We start from the raw sequence: 15505 nt of genomic DNA, 5'->3' as shown, positions 1-15505 counted from the left end.
TGGAAACTCTGAAGTGAAACCATAGAGTTATCAGTGATTTTTACAGAAGATGACATCACTTCTAGGTTTTCTCTGGAAGTGACATCATGTTGCTGCTGGCTGCTTCCCCATGCCCTTGCCTACCCGTCTCCTGCTAAAGTCAGTAATGCTTTGGGACAGGGCCTTTTTTGTTATAGCCCCTCAGCTTTGGAATTCCCTCCTTGTGACAAATTACCTGATGCTTAGCAGTGCAATCCTAAGAGCACTTTCATTGGAGTAAGCCCCACTTAATGAACGTTAATAGAATTCAGAGTAGACCTACATAGGATTGTTCTGTAAAGATCTAGATGCCAGTGAACACTTTTCTTCACTCAGACACTGGTGATTTCTTCACTAGTGATTTGTCATGTATTGCTTCTTGGCTTCCTACAATGAAAGGAGTTTTGCCGTTTGCTAAAGGAAGGTTATACTTTTAGCTGAGCAGAGTTGTTGTACAATCCAGTACTATACTAGGTGATTTAGGGAGCAATTCTAATAAGTCTACTCAGGAGTAGATCCCATTTAGTTTGGCAATTTTTACTCCCAGGAAAGCATTTTTAGGATTGTAGCTTAAATGCTTACACAACAGGATAGTTATATTTTTCTGCTTAAATTAAAAAAAAAAAAAAACACCCTTGCTCAGGCTGTATTAAGGTTTGCAACTAATGTGATGTCTGTCTGTAATAAACTAAAATAAATTACATAACATTTATTTACATGGTTAAGTGATCTTTCTTTGATGTGGCATTTGTTATTCTCCCTAATCCAGCATTAATCGCTTGTAAAAATGTTTGTTTAGACAACAAACACTTATGCTACGTCTTCTCCTTGTTGCCCTGAAATGTTGTGTTGTAGGTGAACTGTCTTTTTGTTGGATTGTTAACCTAGTGATGGATCATGTTGTGACGCAGTGTCCATTTGCATCAATCATTTCCTCTTCAATGCTTTAGTAGACTCCATTGAGGTTATTGGGCAAAAAAATAATCTAATTGTATTACTGAGTTTGTTGTGAGTTAACTTTTATGAAGAGTGATAATAATGGAATCCTGAGGTTCCTAGAATAAAAGAAGAAGGTGTATTGTACAGGGTTGTTTTAGACAGCATAATATCTAATTAGTCAGTATAATATTTTGTTTATGAAAATACTACTATGTGCAATTAACTAAATGATCTTTTTTCTAAAATACTCTTTAAAGGAACAAACAACTGATAATCACTAGAAATTTATTTTTAACTCTTTCAGAATATGAAATATAATCAAAATACTGAATCAGACATTTTTCCCTTTAAAAAGACAATTTCTGAATTACTCAGTAATAGAAGTAAAAATATAATAATGTTGTGGGTTGGGTGGCTGGTCTTTCAGAAAACATTCATAACATCTGCAAGAATGTTTTATTATTTTATAAGTTTTTATGTGCAAGTACCCGAAGAAGTGTGCTTGCACACAAAAGCTTATACCTTGAATAAAACTATGTTGGTCTTAAGGGTGCTACTGGACTCAAACATTGTTTTGTAATTTTAAAGTTATAGGTAAAAACTTATGTTGGGGGGAAAGACTAAACTGTTGGTAAAAGACTAATGGTTAGAGAAGCTGACCTAGAGGCCTTTGGTTATTTTCATGAGTAGATTTCTGAATAAATTATACAATTTATAGAATATATTCTTTTCAAAATGTGTTTTTATCATTCCCCGCACAATTCTGTTGCATTTGCTCTTTTTGTGTTTACAGGCAGAAAAAAAATCAATAAAGAATGAATGGGAAATTATAATGAAAATCATACTACTGTATAGGAAATCCTATTTTTCATTGAGTGTCTTCATTAGTAAGGAAAGGCATTACTTTTGAGCACTACATTGAAACAGAGTTACCCTAAGTATCTTGAGTACCCGCATACCATTGTTCCTATTATATTAGGATTCATGCAGTGCCATTTTAAGCAGAGTTACACATAGCTTAGAGTGAAACTTTTTTTCTTTATTTTATTACATTTTAGTATACATATCTCCATCCCTCCCCCCTCCCCTCCGTATCTGGAATGAGAGTTTGTGACTGACTCACCCAGTGGTCTTTGGGACTGAAGATAAATCTGTAGAAGTAGAATTGTCTTACTGTGTTTGATGTAGTGCCATTTTGGAGTAGTGGCTAAGGTTGTGGACTGTAATCTGGGAGTTTGCTTCCACATTTTTCCACATTCACATGCTGAGTGACCTTGGGTCAGTCACAGTTCTTGAAAGAGCTGCTCTCTTTGTTGTGAGGAGTCTTGAAAGAGTTGCTCTCTCTGTTGTGAGGGTGTCCGTTGTGGGGAGAGAAGGGGAAAGGAGATTGCAAACCATTCTGAGACTCCCAAGTGAAGGGTAGGTATAAATCCCATCTCCTCCTCCTCCTCCTTCACCAAAAAGAAGGGGGATTTTTGACTTTAATTTTGTATAATAATAGAAGAATCCGTTTGTTTATAATGCCTCAGAAAATAAAGCGAGGAGTCTCAAATGTGGCCACCAGCTGCAGGATGATCTTGGGAATTGCAGTGCAAAAACAAATGAGATTTGGGGATCAGAGCTAATATGGGATAGGGATTAACATGTCTGACTAGAACCTGTGACCCAAGTTCAAATCTCACCTCTTCCACAGATGTCTTGGGACAGTTGCTTGATGATCTGTGCCAGTTGCTAGGGTTGCCAGGTCTGTGTTGGAAAATACCTGGAGAGTAGGGCTGCCGAGCTCCTGTCAGTTTGGGGCATCCCCTGGTTTGGGGGGCCCCAACACGCCGACACAAAGCAGGCTGCCAGGGGGATCCCCATCCCCAAAGAGCCCCATTGGGACATGACATGATGCATGATGACATCACCTGGAAGTGACATTGTTGTGCTGGGCACGTTGTGCCAGGATGCTCTAGGATTTGTGGTAAAACTTTGGTACCATACAGTTTTTACCGTGAATCCTAGAACGTCCCAGTGCAATGTGCCCAGCGTGATGAAATAACTTCCGGGTGATGTCATCATGCTGTGTGCACAAAGCACACATGAGAGGAGTTCCCTGCCACACAAGTGGAGGAATCCCTCCCTACCAAAGAGGGATGATTAATTATTCTTGTTGCTGCTTTGTCAGGTATTGCTGCAACTCTTTTGACAGGAGGCAGAATTCCTAAATGCAGCATTCAAACTGCCATTGAATATTGCGAGCTCAACAAGTTAAGGGGCTGGTGAGCAGATCAAGCAGGATTGGACCTGCAGTCATAAATATGGAGGGAGACTTTAAACCATTACATACTAAGATGCTGTATGTGTATTCAGAATTCTTATTGATTTGGGCCCTTGTGGAAACCATTACAATGATTTTTTGCTGCTACAGTGTATACAGGCTGTCTTCTGTTGATTGCTATTGAAAAATGAACAGACACTCTATAAAAATAATGTGACATTCAACAGCAATCAGATCAATATTTTTTATTATGAGGAACAGCAGAGATGTTGCTTGTTGCTGGTTTTGTAGGGGACAGTGGCAAAACAAAGATATTGTGTTTCCAATATCTATTTGAAATTTTTTGTACAATTGCAATTAACATTTCAAATGTGCTTCAAAATACAAGATCTGGTCTTCCATGTTAGAAAAGTGATAAAAACCTTAAAGTTATCTAAGATAGGAAAGTTGTATTCAAAAACAAGCAGACGTTTTGAAGTTAGTTTATTTTTTTAAAAAATAAATTTTTCTCTAGTCCGTAAATCATACATCAGCCAAAAATATGTGTAACTGAAATAGACAGAAAGTCAAAAGGCAAAGCCTGGCGTTAGCATTTATTATTATATTCTTCATGTTATGTTTGCAACACGTGCAATCTTTCTTAAACAGTATCTTAACATAGCTGTATCCCATCAGTGCATTTATTTGTGCTCACTGAGCCATGATTCAGAAAAGAGGGTATGCGCACATGTGATGAAGATCGTTTAATCCTTCCTGCCCTTTTTTTTGGGAATAAGATCCATTATTTTATTTTGCTTTAAAAGCTTTGGTCCTGTACATGTGACAGTTTAACTTGAAAAAGCAGACGCTTTGCAAGGACCTGTTTACTATGGAGCTTAGCTGAGCAGAGGCAAACAAAACTCATTCCTCTTCATTTTGTCTTCTTTTTGCAGTTAATCTGCTGGATTCAAAAACCATTCAAGGGGAGCTGGGCTGGATCTCCTACCCAGCACATGGGGTAAGTTCATAAGACTGCAAAATAAGGAAAGTGCTATTACAGTTCAGGATGCTGCTGATCATCTCCACCCCCCTTCTAGGAACAACAAACCAGAGAAGAAGCTCACTTGAATTTTCAAGTTGTGGTATCTATATGTAAATACCTTTCAGATCTCAAGGTTTGTGTTCTATATCACAAATACAACATGAATGTTTCTTTCAACAGAAAGCAAAAATGAGGGCGCTTTAAACTGCCTTTAAGGAGTCCAAAACACACTTTGGACTTTCACCACTGAGGCTTAATCAGGCTTTATTTGAGTCTAGGAGCACTTTAGAGACTAATGTGAAATTATTACAATGATTTTTTAGTCAGGCTTGAACACCTTTTAACCTGAAAAGTTGTACACTGAGAGAAAAGAGCCATTTGTAATACAAATATGTTTTCACTATTGTTGGTGTTTTTGAATATACTAGCTGGAACCAGGAATTATGTCAAGTTTTAAGTCTGACAATGATTATTTTTAGCTATTGTATGAAAAATGAAAGTTATGTAGCTATGGCATGAAGGCAGTATGATGCTTTTATTAGAAAAATGGTAGGCATACAAAGATGTGTAAGGAATGGTCTTAAGGATTCCCTTTGCCATACACCTGTCTATGTCTGCTCTGATACCACTAAAGATCCTGCAGATTTCAGGCTCACAAAATTTTAAAAATCTGTTACAGTTTCTGTCTCATAATTTCTCATTCTGTTTGAAATGACAAGGTTTAAAATACAATTCTAAATAACTTTTTCTGTCTGCAATTAGATAGGGGCACCTGGCTATCTTGTCTTCAGAGCTCAGGAAAGCACAGCCCAGCTAGCTGCCATGAGAGTCTGCATCAGCTGGGCTCTTCAATATGACCACTTTGTTAATGAACCTCACTCTTTTGTCATTGTTTGCTGTTGGGTATTTGCAATTTAGACAGCTGATCAGGGTTTTCATCTCAGTCACTCATTCCCTGTACTGGTTGTAAGTTTATAGGGAATCTAATTCAAAGGCAAGTCCCTCCCATGTTAAAAAGCACATGTGGACTGTTGACAGACATGGTTTGGGAGTTCTGTCCTAGGAACTTAATTCCCAGGTACGATTCAGATTGGAAACACGGTGTGTGGGGAGAGGAAGTTTAAGCCTTTCTTCCTTGCACTGATTTCCTCTGAAGATACCCAGTGAAGAGAAATTTGCTCTGTTGGAGAAATTTACATGTAGCCATCAATATGGGTACATTTTTTCCCCAGTGGCAAATAGCAGTTCCCTGGGATCATTTCTGGTGGGAAAAAAAATGACACAAGTAGAAGGCTTAACTACCCCCCCCCCCCTCTCTCTCTTTTCCAATTTAAATTTTATTGAATTTTTAAAACTTAACTGACATAACAAACATAATGGGTTTCATTCCAAGCATTACAAACAATTAGTGTGTGAGATCAACATATGTATCCATAAACCAATACCTCTCTCTGCATACTATGGTTCTAATCTGAATCATGTTCATGTGTATCGGAGAAAGAAGTTCCCAGACAAAATCTAACTGAATTGGCCCTAAGAGAGTTGCATCTTTCTGTGACCATTTCCCCCCTTATATTTACCACTTTTCAATTTCTTTACTACTGTTACCTCTATTTTATTTGCATAATCAGAGCAGCAAGAAAATCCCTCATGTGTCTTCCCCCTTTGTCTACTTTAGCTGCTTACCTACTCAAATCATATCAGGTGCTCCACATTCTTCCATTTGATTGTTATTAATTTTCTTTGGTGTAGTAGCATTCTTCCCGTGATATTGCATGCTTTCTGTGACATTGATGAGCAATAGATTCAGAACAGAAAGAAAGATCCATAACTTATGGAATTTACTGTCATAAGATGAACAAAAGCTGTAAAAGAGTGTTAGAAAACTCCATGAAGGATATATTTATCAATGGCTATCAGGCAAAATGGGAGGAAAGGTGCTGTGGTATAGCCCAATCTCATCAGATCTCAGATGTTTAGCTAGGCTGGCACTTGGATGAAAGAATACCAGGATTCTGCAGAGGAAGGAAATAACAAACCACCTCTTCTTCTCACTTTCATTGAAAGCTCCCTGCTGAGTTCACTATAAGTCAGCTGCGACTTGACGGCACATATGTCCGGAGACTCCGGACCAGCCAAAATATTTAAATGGCCCTTCTGTGTGCATAGACAGAATGCATCCAAGTACCAGATGCTGAATATTGGCAACCAGATGTTTGGGGTGCATTCTTGTTTTTATACCCTGCTTAAAGCCATTCTATTGAATACTGTTAGTTGGTTGGTAGATGAGCCTTTTGTCTTCAGGTTCAGGTGTACATTTCTTTTAAATTTAGGGACATACATTTTTAACTATTTAAGAAATAGGTATAATTCACTATTGATATATTTATGTAAACTTTTAAACTGGCCAATTGTGAACAAGAAGCAAGAATTGTGAGCAAGAAGAAGAGGGAGGAAAAAAATCCATGAGATTGGTTCCTCTGCTTTTATTTGAGTCTCTTTCTGATTTATGTTTAAATGATAAAAGTTTTAATAGTTCAAATGGTTACTTTTTAAAATTAAATTTACATTCTACTTTGTTTAATCAGTTGCACAGTTAACTTTTGAGTCTTCTCTCTAGTGTAATTAAACATTTTGTTTTCTTATATGGTAACTTCAAACAAACCATCTCTGCATGAAACTGAGTGATGGATCAAGTGTACATATATTCCACTTGAGAATGTGTGTTGAGGATCTCTTGAAGTACTGCAGAAAAATCCCTGCCTGTGGAAAATGAATGCATATTTGTATGTCTAATTGAATTCAATTGAGTTTACTTGCAAATAATAGTGCATAGGATTGCAGCTTTTTCCCTGTTCTTTATCTTGTACTGGGAGATGCCACTGAGATATTTTCAAACGATTTCTCAAAGGCATTCTGAAAAGGGATATTGTGATGTTGTGGTAAGACAATGCTGTTTCCCATCTGATGATTGGACTACACCAAATGTCGAAGCTAGAACTAGTTTGTAGAATTGATCACAAAATATCATAGATTATTTTGTCTCTTTTTTCTTATTACACCTTGGATGTTGAGAGAGCAGTAAATCATCATCATCATTCTCTAAAGTATCTCAGGATGTATGGTCCATCTGATCTAGCAAAAGAAGTACTATGATGTGAGTACAGATTCCACTGCTCGAGTGGTGTGACAGGACACATGGTTAGGTAATCTGACAAACTGGATAATCAGAAAGAGGACTAGCTCAAACATCACAATTCATTGGGGATACCAGAAATTCTCTTCAATTTTACGAATTAGTAATTTTGAATTATTTTTCTTTAGATTTGTTTGATGCAGCTTGCCTTAACCCTGTACTGTTTCAAATACAATGATAGCTGCATGTTACTAAACATTTGCAGAAATTAATCAAATAGCCAATATCAAATGTACAGAATGGTAAACTGGAAAAGGGGGAAAGGTTTCAGCAGCGCTTTCCCCAGTTCTGCTCTCCAAAGTTAGTCTTTGCTTCCTGAATTACATTTATATACTTCCTCTAGAATCTGAGGAATTATAATGGTGCCTTCCCATTTCTTTTGAATTAAAACAAATCCAGTCAATGATCACTTGTGATCTTATCTAGTTTGACCATCCTGTCATGTGGAGAGTAGAGTTCTGCTAAACACACATTTTGTCAGATTTTTCTGGACAGTTATGGAAATATTACAATGCATTGTTGTTTTAAAAAGTCAGTGAATGTAGTACCTTTTCTCCAGTCAGAGGTTCAATGCTCTGCTGAGGTTCTCACTTCCCCAACCCCTGTCCTTCTAGGGTCCACCCCAGTCTCCACAAATTTCCCAAACCAGAGTTGTCAACCCTGGGAGCAGTTCCTTATGAAGCTTTCATTATCTACACAGAGACTAGCCAATTCCTATCAGCTTTATTTATTTGACAAAGCCCGCCTATCCCGTAGGACAGGCTCGGGGCAGGTTACATCATAAAACCAGACAGTCAAACAGTTAAAATCAGATTAAATTATATAAAGAGCTAAAATTACAGAACCTAAAAGTAACAGATTCAGCCTCAACAGACATGGCCTATTGGTCCAGGTCCATCAGGTCCTACAATAATAGAATGGGAGGGGAGGCTAATAACAGGTTATGCCCACTACCTCAGTTGAAGGCCTGGCAGAAGAGCTGTGTTTTACGGGCCCTGCAGAATTGGAGTAGGTCCCACAGGGCCCAGATCTCCAAGGGGATTTCATTCCACCAGGCAAGGGCCAGGGCTGAAAAGGCTACAGCCCTAGTCAAGGCGAGTCAGATGTCTCTAGGGCCGGGTACCTCCAAGAGATGTTGAATTGCTGATCATAAAGACCTGTGGGGCTCATTTGGGGAGAGGTAATCCTGAAATTATGCTGATCCCTGGGCATATAGGGCTTTAAAGGTAAGTACCAGCACCTTGAACCGCATCTGGTACTTAATAGATAGCCAGTGCAGTTCGTGCAGCACAGGATTGCCTGTACAGGCAACAATGTACAACAGGATTGCCTCTACAGGCAACAGTGTCAACATTCATGCAGCAGTGTTCTGCACCATCTGAAATTTCTGGCACAGGGACAAGGGAAGCCCCACAGAGAGAGAGTTACAATAATCTAACCTGGAAGTGACTGTTGCATGGGTCACTGTGGCCGGGCCATGAGGATGAGATATGGGACCAATTGTCTGACAGATGAAAAAAGGCAGATCTGGCAGTGGAGGTAATCTGGGCCTCCATAGATAAAGATGCATCCAGGAGTACCCCCAAGCTCTTCACCCCTGACATGGGCATCAAAGGAGCCCTGTCAAAGGACAGGAGCCTGGATCTCAACCCCCCCCCCCCCATAGCCTAGGCACAGGACATCCATCTTCAATGAATTCAGTTTCAGCTGGCTCTTTTGCAACCATCAGTCACAGCTTGCAACTCTTTAGTGATTACTTGTGGAAATGCTGTGTTTCCCACATTTTTCTTGTGATTTTTGCTTTAGGGTATTAAATGAATATAATTCCAGGCATTTTGCTATTCTTTTCAGTAATATCCAATTGATAATTCTGTGATGGGGATTATTAGGAAAGGGACTGAAAATAAAACAGTCAATGTTATAATGCCCCTGGATAGACCTATGGTGTAGCTTCATTTGGAGTACTGTGTTCAGTTCTGGTCACCCTATATCAAAAAGGACATTGCAGAACTGTAAAAAAAAGTAGAGAAGAGGGCAACCAAGATGATGAGGAAAGGCTGAAAAGTCTGGATCTTTTCAGTTTAGAAAACAGATGACTAAAGGGAGACATGATAGAAATTTATAAATTTCTATAATTTCTCTCTACAGGGTAGAGAGAGCTGACATAGAGAATATGAAAGCATCCTAACAGATTGGCAACCAAAATACTAGAATTAAAGGGCATCCAATGATGCTAAAAAGGTAATAGATTCAGGATGGACAAATGAAATTCTTCTTTACACAGCCAATGATTAAAATCTGAAATTTGCTGCCAGAGGATGTAGTGATGGCCAAAGGAATAAATAGCTTTAAAAGATTTGGTAGATTAATGGAGGAAATGTGTATCAGCAGTTAAAGGGAACTTCCACATTCAGGGGCAGAAAACCTCAGAATACCAGGAGAAAACATGAGGAAAAGTCTCAGCCTCTATGCCTTGTTGATGAACCTCCAGAGGAACTTGCTGGCCACTGTGTGAGGCAGGATGCTGGACTAGATGGACCACTGGTCTGATCCAGCAAGACTGTTCTTATAATCACATAAGTATTGATATTGTTTTGCAGAATCTTATTTTTGCTCTTTTGTCTGACTTTCTGCTCCATTTTTGCTCTGTGAGTCTCTGCTGAAGCTCTCATATCAAATGCCTAAAGCTTGACAAAAGGAACTGGCACAGGGATAAAGAATAGCATGAGCCTTAAAAAAACAAACATGCTCTATTAAACCATTTAAATGACACCTGTGTCTTGTGCAGCTTTTTGGGTACACTTTGGTAATGTGGGCTGAGTTAGAAAAAGTCCCCCCCCCCCACTTGTGCAGGCTGTTCCTATCTGTGATTTTAAATGGGTAGGTAGATTTGTTGGATTGTACAGTGATTCCATGAATGGTGCACTGAACAAGCTTTGTTTATATGGATTGGTTGCCAATCTGTTAGGATGCTTTCATATTCCTATAGAATTCACATTCCTATTGAATCCAATAGCAAAGCAATAAATGATTTTAATGGAAATGCCATTTCAGAGGCAGTATAGTATACCACTAAATACCAGTAGATGTCAGGGCAACAACAGAGGAGGCCTTGGTTTCTGTGGTCAGCTTGTGGGCATCTAGTGGGTGGATGCAGAAAGCAAAGTGCAGGACTAGCTAGACCATTGGTCTCATCCAGCAGAGCTCTAATTGTTAATTTGTATGAATGGTCTGATATTTTAAAATAAAGATAAAATAACTTTTGTTGTTCTGTACTTGTGTCATAAAATATAATTACTGTGCTGTGAAGAAAAGTACTACTGAAGAAGTGAAAGAGAAGAGAGAATTGATAATATTTTCATAGTCCTTCTACAATATTAATTAAAACTCTGGGATTTACATCTATGGAAGACCTGGTTAAAATATGAACTTAAACTTCAGAGGGAAAACATTATAATAAAGATGTCACATCATATTGAAGCATTGCTAATAGCACAGAGGTGATTTACAAGGTAAAGTTAATAGAGCTACACTTGAAACTGTGACTCATAAATGAGTATATTGGTATCATGCCAGCTGAGTTCCAAGGCATAGTAATATATTCCCATCACAACCCATAAGTGCCTATACACTGAGACAAGTTACTTTTATAAATATTAAAAAAGACTGTCTTTCCCGTCTCTTGGAAAGTCATCCAGGGAGTTCTTCCGTATTCATTATTGTATCTTGGCAATACACAAAGGGTTAATCCTAGAGGAAGAAGATAATTTTGTTTGGCTGCTTCACTGTTCTTTAGATACTTTTCATTATGATTTTCTGACCTGATTTCCATCTATACAGAATTCCTGAATATTCATTTTATGATATATACTCATTTGTATTCATCAATTTGTGTTTCACTTGATAACTCAGTGTTTGAACCCTGGATTTAGTATCATCACCCTGTAAGAATGTGATTGCTTAAAAAAAAAGCTATCCCAGACTTCCACAGTATTCTCATTTGCAGCACGTTGATCATCTGATCAAGCTCAATCAAGCCCATTGGGAGGTTGGACCTCTCCACAAAGCAGAGCAACAGAACTATTAAGAAGTGCAATAGCTACATTTACTATACTTGATTGCAAAGTCCACAGAGATAATATCCTGCACCAACACCTGCATGTTTGCAATTTTCATTCTGTCAATCATTCAAATTTGTTAAAGGGCCTGGGAAATGAGAGCCACTTAGTCTTTGCTGAGCATATTATTGATATGCTGATTAAGCACAACACAACTGATTATTAACTGCAATTCACATAAATTACAGCAGTACAGATGTGGGATGGGGGGAAGTGAGTTACTTCAATCAATAACACACATCTGAGCAAATCCATACAGGATAAAAAGACTAGAGTCCATGATACCCTTTACTCACCCATTGAATAAGGGTGTTTTTATTTTTGTTCCAGTTCAGTTTCTTGTTAGTTGAATAGAATTCCAAGTATTAACTTTTATGCCCAGATGGCATGTTCAAGTGAGTCCAACATATGTATGGCTTTTGTGGTTGGTTCAAGGCTCTGTGTGGACAATGGGATCTGAATAAAAAAGATCTGCCGCCTCCGAGGAAGTAAAGGGGAAATTGTGCACACTGTTTGCCTCTGAAGTTGTTTAAGAACTCCATGTGCACGTATTTTGAACAGTCTATTGGCTATGTGACATTTTAATTCAAATTGTTAACTCAAAGCTGTGTCATGTTGAGTGAATATGTCCTCTTTCATTTGAGCCAGTTTGGTGTAGTGGTTAAGTGAGTGAACTCTTATCTGGGAGAACCAGGTTTAATTCCCCACTCCTCCACTTGCAGCTGCTGGAATGGCCTTGGGTTAGCCATTAGCTCTGGCAGAGGTTATCCTTGAAAGGGCAGCTGCTGTGAGAGCCCTCTCAGCCCCCCCCCCCCCAGCTCACAGGGTGTCTGTTGTGGAGGGAGAAGATATAGGCGATTGTAAGCCGCTCTGAGTCTCTGATTCAGAGAGAAGGGCGGGGTATAAATCTGCAATTCTTCTTCTTTTTGTATGTTGCATTTCTTAGAACTTCTACTGTTCACATCAAGAGAAGGGGCCATAAGATTCTTCATACATCTCTGACAATATGCAGATCCTGGGTTGTCTTTTTTTTAGTGGTAGTATCAATACTGGACTGTCCCCTCCAGAACTTGTTTTTGTAGAAAAAGCCCAGCAGGAACTCATTTGCATATTAGGCCACATCCCAATGCCAAGCCAGCCAGAACTGCATTTCTGTGTGTTCCTGCCCCCCAAAAGCCCTGGCTTTCTCCCTTACTATTCAGCCTACCAATTAAGATATGCCTCTCAAGTCCTGATATCTGTGCCCTGCTTTCAGAGCTGAGTTAGGTAGCAACCAGAGACAGGGCATTTTCGTGGCAGCACCTCATCTCTGGATCACCTTCTGCCTTGAGGCTCACCTGGTACCTGCTTTACTTCCTTTTAGTGCCAGGAGAAACCAAATCTTTTTACACAGGCTTTTTAATTAGGGTATTTACCTTATTAGTTTTGCTGGTCTGCTTCTGTTTTATGGATAATTTTTATGCTGCTTATGTGTAATGGCTTGTTTGTAGAGGCTTGTTTTAATGGGGTTTTATATTTTTTTTGTAATTTTAATTGTTAGTGTCCAAGCAGGACTCTGAAAAGTCTGAAAATTTTTTTCTGACGACACCATCGACATAAACGACTGGCTATGTCGATGGTGTCATCAGAAAAGATTCGAATTTCTGGACCATGGCTTATGCTTTTGAGATGGTGGTCTTCTGTTGGGAGATGGTTTGCACCTTACAGTGGTAGGGAAAAGGGTGTTTGGTAACAGCCTTGCTAACCTAATAAGGAGGGATTTAAACTAAATTGTATGGGGGAGCGAGACAATAATTCAAAGCCTCGTATGATGCCAGAAACTGGGGATAAGAACATTAAAGATTTGCAGAGAGTGGCGCATACGCTAGGTAATGTTAACTTGCAGGCTTGTACGGAAATCAAACCCTCGGGATGCATTAAACGTGGATTCTGATGTCTCTACACTAATGCACAGAGTATGGGAAGCAAACAGGAGGAACTGGAAGTGCTAATAAAGGAAGGAGACTATGACATAATAGGCCTTACTGAAACGTGGTGGGATGACACTCACAACTGGAATATTAGGATTCAGGGGTACAACATTTAAAAGGGACAGGCAAATGAATAAGGGCGGAGGCGTAGCTGTATATGTGAAGGAGGTATATACTTGTGAGGAAATATGTGAATCGGAGCATGGCAGCTCAGTTGAGAGTCTCTGAGTAAAAATAAAAGGAGTAAGAAACAGCAGTGATATTATTGTGGAGGTCTGCTATAGACCACCAAGTCAGGCAGAGGACTTGGATGAGATTCTTCTACAGCAGATTGCAAAGTTCTCCAAGAGAAGAAATACAGTGATCATGGGAGATTTCAATTACTGGGACATCTGTTGGAAGTCCAACTCTGCTAAAAATGAAGTCAAATAGATTCCTGACTTGTCTTGCTGACGACTTCCTTTTTCAGAAAGTGAAGAAGGAAACAAGGGGATCTGCTATCTTGGAGTAGTCAGACTTAAAGATTGGACTTCAGAAAGGCAAACTTTGATAAACTTAGAAGTATGCTGGGTAAAATCCCATGATCAGAAATACTTAGGAGGAAGGGGGTTCAGGAGGTGTGGGAGTTTCTTAAATGCAAAATATTGAAAGCGCAATCACAGACGATTCCTGTGAGAAGAAAAAATGGAAAAAGCCTAAAGAAGTCGAAGTGGCTCCATAAACAGCTCTTTAAAGACTTGAGAAATAAAAAAGACTCCTTTAGGAATTGGAAGGAAGGCCTTATAACCAAGGATGAATATAAAGAAATCACAAATGCTTGTAGAGAAAAAGTTAGGAAAGCTAAAGCTCAGTATGAGCTTAAGCTGGGCAAAGGTGCTAAAAGCAACAAAAACGGGTTCTTTTCTTATGTTCAGAGTAAGAAAAAGAGCAAGAACATGGTAGGCCCATTGCGAGGGCAAGAAAGTGAATTGTAACTGGTAATGAAGAGAGGGCAGATCTACTCAATTCCTACTTTTACTCAGTCTTCTCTTCTAAGGGGAACGGTGTTCAACATAGCAAAAATAGAACACATAAGGAGGGTATGATGTTCCATCCTAGGATCAGCATGGTGGTACTACATAAACATCTAGTTTCTTTAAATGAAACTAAGTCCTCAGGGTCAGATGAATGGCATCCAAGGGTTCTAAATGAGCTTGCGGATGTAATTTCTGAGCCTCTGGCTATTATTTTTGAAAATTCTTGGAGAACAGGAGAGGTGCCAGAAGATTGAAGGTGGGCGAATCTTGTCCCCATCTTCAAGAAGGGGAAAAAAGAGGATCCGGGTAATTACCGACCCGTCAGCTTGACGTCTATACCTGGAAGTTTTAGAACAAATCATCAGTCAGTCCTGGAACATTTAGAAAGGATGGCTGTGATTACTAAGATCCAGCATGGTTTTCTCAAGAACAAGTCATGTCAGACTAACCTGATCTCTTTTTTTGAGAAAGTGACTACCTTGCTGGATTGGGGGAATGCTGTAGACATCGTTTATCTTGATTTCAGTAAGGCTTTTGATAAGGTTCCACATACTATCCTTGTTGACAAGTTGGTAAAATGTGGTTTGGATCCTGTTACCATTTGGTGCTTGAGAATCGTTTCTCATCCTCTTGTAGAGGAGTGGCAAGTGGAGTGCCTCAAGGATCTGTCCTGGGACCTGTTTTGTTCAACATCTTTATCAATGATTTGGATGAAGGAATAGAGGGAATGCTTATTAAATTTGCAGATAATACTAAATTGGGAAGGGTTGCAAACACAGAAGAAGACAGAAACAGGATACAGGATGACCTTGACAGGCTGGAAAACTGGGCTAAAACCAATAAAATGAATTTTAACAGGGATAAATATAAGGTTCTGCATTTAGGTAGGAAAAATTCAATGCATGGTTATAGAATGGGGGAGACTTGTGTTAGCATTAGTATGTGCGAAAAGGATCTAGGGGTT

At 39.1% G+C, this 15505-nt stretch overlaps 1 protein-coding gene across 2 annotated transcripts in view; it reads left to right on the top strand.

The window, feature by feature from the left end:
* The window catches only part of EPHA3 (EPH receptor A3), a 364789-nt gene that overhangs the window by 22673 nt on the left and 326611 nt on the right, over positions 1-15505 (top strand). For both annotated transcript variants that reach the window (XM_060234514.1, XM_060234513.1), the window contains exon 2: positions 4153-4217. In XM_060234514.1, coding sequence (XP_060090497.1) covers positions 4153-4217 — 65 coding nt within the window. The remainder of the gene's footprint in view (positions 1-4152; positions 4218-15505) is intronic.

Source organism: Heteronotia binoei, chromosome 3 (genome assembly GCF_032191835.1).
Source record: "Heteronotia binoei isolate CCM8104 ecotype False Entrance Well chromosome 3, APGP_CSIRO_Hbin_v1, whole genome shotgun sequence".
Taxonomy (NCBI): Eukaryota; Metazoa; Chordata; class Lepidosauria; order Squamata; family Gekkonidae; genus Heteronotia; species Heteronotia binoei.
Note: the sequence above shows the minus strand (reverse complement) of the source record. Positions and strands in the feature narration are given on the sequence as shown.